The sequence below is a fragment of the Monodon monoceros genome, unplaced genomic scaffold (genome assembly GCF_005190385.1).
Source record: "Monodon monoceros isolate NGI ecotype Baffin Bay Population unplaced genomic scaffold, NGI_Narwhal_1 Super_Scaffold_6, whole genome shotgun sequence".
NCBI classification, from domain to species: Eukaryota; Metazoa; Chordata; class Mammalia; order Artiodactyla; family Monodontidae; genus Monodon; species Monodon monoceros.
Window position 1 is genome coordinate 5,153,554 of NW_021703783.1, and position 6,000 is coordinate 5,159,553.

General features: G+C 50.6%; 1 protein-coding gene across 3 annotated transcripts in view; it reads left to right on the plus strand.

Moving 5' to 3' along the window:
• NTF3 (neurotrophin 3) overlaps window positions 1-2,764 on the plus strand; it is a 64,938-nt gene extending 62,174 nt beyond the window's left edge. For 2 of the 3 annotated variants that reach the window (XM_029204091.1, XM_029204089.1), the window contains exon 2: window positions 1,685-2,728. In XM_029204091.1, coding sequence (XP_029059924.1) covers window positions 1,706-2,464 — 759 coding nt within the window. In that variant the 5' untranslated portion in view covers window positions 1,685-1,705 and the 3' untranslated portion in view covers window positions 2,465-2,728. Of the gene's footprint in view, window positions 1-1,684 lie in introns of all 3 variants that reach the window. The other variant, XM_029204090.1, reaches the window with a different exon arrangement.
• Window positions 2,765-6,000: the final 3,236 nt, after the last annotated feature.

Here is a 6,000-nt window from a genome sequence, read left to right on the forward strand (position 1 = left end):
CTGTGCTCTAGTGAGGGAGAGACCAGCAATGAAGGTATGTCAGGATCAGCCCTCTAATTCCCCAAGGACTCAGCAGAAACCCCAGGTCGAGGCTCTACTATGGCAACAGAATGAGAGCGTTGATAGGTAAAGATGCCATTGAAACAAGGAGACAGCAGAATTAGAAACAGAACCATTAAAAGGAACGTTTCATAGTGGAAACTTAAAAAGTCAAACATAAAAAATTAACAGGGAATCTTGCACTTCAGGGCAAGTGTAGCCCATTAATTTGAGCTGTGTCTCCATCTTCTACAGGTGGTGCTTTGGGGGGGCCTGCTGTCTTGTGAAGAGGGTCTCTGGGGATCAGGTGGGCACCTTGGCGAGCATGTCCATTGGAGAGGTCGGCAGAGCACCTGACACTCAGGCCCTCTCACAGCATAGGTCGCAGCCCACATGGTCATTTACAAGGGCAAGAGAACAGCTCTTCCAGGCTGGCCAAGAACGAGCCATCTTTGATGCTATGGATATAGAAGCAACTGGCCCAACCCCCAGCCTTGGGGTATCTGTTCCTTTGAGAGATCTCAGGGGCTGCAGTGGAGGGGGCAACAGAGCTATGATTCTTGAGGCAATTGCAAAGCTACTGCCACTGATATTTTTTTAATTAAAAATGTATGTACGCATTTATAATTTTCAGGTTCCCTTTCTTTGCGTTTTGTCGAGGTGGAGCGGGATGTGATCTTTTCAGGCTCAAGGGACCTTTAAAGGCGTGGCTGGAGACGTCCCTGGCGGTCCAGTGGTTAAGACTCCACGCTTCCACTGCAGGGAACACGGGTTCCATCTCTGCTTGGGGAACTAGAATTCCACATGCTGCATGGCACAGCCAAGAAAAAATTTTTTTAAGAAATAAATAAAATAAAGAAGTGGCAGGACGTCATCTACACACAGCAGAAGGCTGCAGATGGTAGATGTCAGGTGCAAAGGTGACAGGTGCTATCTGTCCAGGAAAGAGATGGAGGTTGAAAGCCTGGAGTCAAGCACACCTGCCTCTTTGTGACCCGGGTCTTCGGGAAAGACCTGACTCTTCTAGGCTGTAGTCCTTCCGGTGATGTTCTTGGTTTCCTTGTGAAAAAGATGAGGGCTTCCCTGGTGGCGCAGTGGTTGAGAGTCCGCCTGCCGATGCAGGGGACACAGGTTCGTGCCCCCGTCCGGGAAGATCCCACATGCCGCGGAGCGGCTGGGCCCGTGAGCCATGGCCGCTGAGCCTGTGCGTCCGGAGCCTGTGCTCCGCAACGGGAGAGGCCACAGCAGTGAGAGGCCCGCGTACCGCAAAAAAAAAAAAAAGAAAAAAAGATGTTTTTGCCCTCTCTCTTACACACACACACACACACACACAAACACACACACACACACACACACGCCTCTTTCCCTCTCACACAGCCATGATGCTGGAGGAAAGATTGTTGTGGTGAAGGCACTTGGACATCTAGGAGAGAAAGGAGGGCTCGTAAAAGGCAGTATTTCCCAGGGGAATGGGAGAGAAATAGACAGCCTCTGTATCTGGCCAGTACAGGGGCGTTTTGATGCTCCCCTAGGATGGTGGTACCCTGCTGTCTCTCTTGCCTCACAGGGATCCTCAGCCTCTGGTTCAGGATGACAAAGACCCAGCGGCCACCACCTTCTGTTAACACCTATGTTTCCTTTTCAGATCTTACAGGTGAACAAGGTGATGTCCATCTTGTTTTATGTGATATTTCTCGCTTATCTCCGTGGCATCCAAGGTAACAGCATGGATCAAAGGAGTTTGCCGGAAGACTCGCTCAATTCCCTGATTATTAAGCTGATCCAGGCAGATATTTTAAAAAACAAGCTCTCCAAGCAGATGGTGGACGTTAAGGAAAACTACCAGAGCACGCTGTCCAAAGCAGAGGCCCCCCGGGAGCCCGCCAAGTCGGAATTCCAGCCCATGACGGCCATGGGCCCCGAACTGCTGCGGCATCAGAGACGCTACAACTCCCCCCGGGTCCTGCTGAGTGACAGCACCCCCTTGGAGCCCCCTCCCCTGTACCTCATGGAGGATTACGTGGGCAACCCCGTGGCGACCAACAGAACGGCGCGGAGGAAGAGGTACGCGGAGCACAAGAGTCACCGAGGGGAGTACTCCGTGTGTGACAGCGAGAGCTTGTGGGTGACCGACAAGTCATCGGCCATCGACATTCGGGGACACCAGGTCACGGTGCTGGGGGAGATCAAAACCGGCAACTCTCCCGTCAAACAATATTTTTATGAGACGAGATGTAAAGAGGCCAGGCCTGTCAAGAACGGTTGCAGAGGCATTGACGACAAACACTGGAATTCTCAGTGCAAAACCTCCCAAACCTACGTCCGGGCACTGACGTCAGAAAACAACAAGCTGGTCGGCTGGCGGTGGATACGGATAGACACATCCTGTGTGTGTGCCTTGTCGAGAAAAATCGGAAGAACATAAATTGGCATCTCTCCCCATATATAAATTATTACTTTAAATTATACAATATGCACGTAGCATATAAATGTTTATATTGTTTTTATATATTATAAGTTGACCTTTATTTATTAAACTTCAGCAACCCTACAGTATATAAGCTTTTTTTCTCAATAAAATCCGTGTGCTTGCCTTCCCTCAGGCCTCTCCCATCTGTTAAACCTGATCCTTGTAAGTTGGCTCTTGTAACATCTCTGTACACCAGTATTTTGCATTCAGTATTGTCAAGGCCATGACTGTCGTTTTAGTAAACTTGTTAAAATCGGCTGATGTCAGAGTTGTGTGTAGACACAGTTATATCCCCCCTTCCCGGATGCCTCATGGTTGATTCATTACCTAAAAGAACTGTTACCGCCTCCGTTGCAGTGATGCTGGGCAGCTTGGAGCCGCACCCTTCATTCTGACCAACAAGCTCACTGCCCAGAACCTACTTGCCTTTCTCTGCTGCCAGTTTTGCCAGTTAGAGTTACAATGTTCCAGTCCCGAAACAATAACAATGAACCTGGCAATTTTTGTTTTGGAAGTTTCTTTTCAGCACATTTGTTGTTTGGGGATTTGAGATTGTTAAGGGTTGAATTTTTTTTTTTTTTTTTTTTTTGGCTTCGGTTTTTGTTTTGTTTTTTTAAGTGGTCTTCTGAGGCACATAGGAAACATGTTTTAACTATTTGTAACAGAAATAATTGTATGGGGGCTTCCCTGGTGGCGCAGTGGTTGAGAGTCCGCCTGCCGATGCAGGGGACACAGGTTCGTGCCCCGGTCCGGGAAGATCCCACATGCCGCGGAGCAGCCGGGCCCGTGAGCCATGGCCGCTGAGCCTGTGCGTCCGGAGCCTGTGCTCCGCAACGGGAGAGGCCGCAGCGGTGAGAGGCCCGCGTACTGCAAAAAAAAAAAACAAACAAACAAAAAATAATTGTATGGCTACCCAGAAGCAGAAATGGATCATGAGTCATCCGCACACAGAAGAGAAATGTGCTCCTAAGAGATTCTCTTGGAGCCCCGCCTCCCCTTCTTCTGCTGATCCCTCTTGGTGCTGCAGGGGGAACTGAAAAAGGCTGGTGCTTTGGAGTCAGACCTAGGTTCAAATTCCAGCTACCCCCTGTGACTGTGGGCAGGGTTTTGAAGGCTCCCTGAGCCCAGGTTTCCTGGAGTCAGAGATTCAGATGTGGGTATGGGTCTTGCCTACCCCACAGGTTGACATGATTCAGCTATATTACTGCAGTAGGCGTCCCAACAGAGGGTAGATATTCAAGAATGGAAGTTCCTTATCCCTTCCCTCCCTCTCCTTACTTAGGTATTGTGTTCCTCTGTATCTTTTTTGGGTTTTGGTGGGGTTTTTTGTTCTCCCGCCACCCAGCTTTATTAAGATATGATTGACCTATAACATTGCATAAGTTCAAGGTGTACACTGTGATAATTTGACACACGTATATATTGCGAAATGTTTACCGCAGTAAGGTTAGTTAGCACATCCTTCACCTCACACAAGTGCCATTGTTGTTCTTATGAGAACATTTAGAAGCTACCCTCAAGGCAGCTTTCAAGTGTACAGTACAGTATTGTCGTCTATAGCCCCCGTGCTGTACATTAGCTCCCCCAAACCTATTCCTCTTAAAATTTGAAATTTGTACTCTTTGTACAGCATCTCCTCTTCCCCCATCCCCAGCGCCTGGCAACCAGAGTTCTACTCTTTGCTTCTGTGAGTTCAGCTCTTTTAGAGTCTACTATACATGAGCTCTGTATCATTTTTGGTTGATTCATCCCCTTAGATGTAAAAACCCCAATTGGAGGGAAATTTCCGGGTGCCTACTGATGCCAGGAGGGGTCCACAACAGCCGAGGGGTCACTTGGTGATGGCCACACCTGTCCTGCCAAGGCAGACCCTAGTGATGCCCTCCAAGTGCTTTTCCCCTGGGAAGCAGTTCACCCTCCAGGGTCTGGAGCCTAAGGACTCCCATCTCCCATCTGGTCAGAGACACGAGGTACCCACCATACCACTATGGACCCTGCATTACTGCCCTGAAACCCTGTCTGTTCGCTTCTCTGGATTGCCCTGCCTCCATCCAAGGCCCGTGTGTGCCCTCAATATCTGGAGCAGCCTGTGCCCGAGATCTGGCCTCCCATAAAGGACACACATGCCTGATAGCGTCTGTGTCCCTTATGGGATGTGGCCCTTTTGAAACAGGCTCAGCAAACAGCCGTGGCTTTGGTGATGAGCATAGTCAGATGGCACTCTATTCTGCATGCCCAAAGCACGAGGGCAGGAAATGAGGAATTTACCACGTACCCACCACATGCTGGGCACTTTCAAATGCTGCCACCCACCGTAAGTTGTCACAGATCCTTTGAGGTAGCGATTGTCATCTCTGGTTTACAGGTGGCGAAACTGAGGGTTGAGGGTTTAACCTGCCCGTGGCCACTGAGCAGGTAAGTGGCAGAAGGAGGGTGGAAATCCCTGTTTGAGTGCTGACGCTGTCCTGTCTCCTCCTCTCTAGTACCTTCCCATCCCCTTCCTGCAGCCTCGCATTTCAGAATGAACCACACAGGCCTAGGGAAATGGAAAGCTTCGTTCTCTGTGTGGAAACCTTTGGAAGCTCCTGCTTCATGAGCCTATGTCAGGAACACAGTAGACCTGCCAGGAGGATACTGGGAGTCTTATGATGGACCCAAGCCCAGTTCTCAGGTTAGAGTTAAGGAGCCTTTATGTTCCTTTTCTGGAACTTCTACTCCAAATGCGTTTAGGGCCTGTCTGGACGGTCTGGCTGCCTGGGGAGACGGGCTTGGGTGACGGAGACCCCCAGAGTCCAGCCTGGGAAGACATAGTTCCTAAACAGCAGGGCTGAGTCCTGGACCCCACCTGGAGCAGAAGGCATTTGCCTACATGTCGAGAGCGAGTCTGGAGCAGCTTGCTTCCGGGGTAAGTGCAGCTCAGGGGAGAGGTGAACCCGGGGATGATGAAAACAGGCCTGAAAGGAGCTCCGGGCTTCAGGCTGTGGGGCAGCTCTGTTTCCGTCCCCGTGTTGGGGAACACAGTTCCCTTTCAGCAGCTATACTGGCATAAGAGGGCATCCAAGGTCTGCCAAAGCCAACGTGTTAGACTCACGGGCCAGGGCAGAGCCTTCCACAAGGTCCGCAGGAGGCCTTTTGCATCTGATGCACACGTTTGCCATTGAGATGATTGGCAGTTCAACTTATCTCTGGGACAGGAGGGCCTTGGAGGGCAGGTGTCTGGCTCCTGGAGATGTACTTGCTCTCTGTCACCTTCCCTTGTTGCCTGGTTTCTTGCTGGAGCTTCGCTAAACAGAGAGGTGTGTTGCCGGGTAAGGAGCCTGGCTGGAGGGAAGGCAGGTTCTGGCCCGACTTTGTTGCCAGTGGCGGTGTGACCTTAGCTAAGTCACCTGTCCCAAAGTGGGCATTTCAGCATCCCGAGCTCCTACTGCAGAGAGGGGCAGTGTCCAGGCTACCAGTCCTCTCTTCCTGGATGGATGCCATGTTCAGAAGCT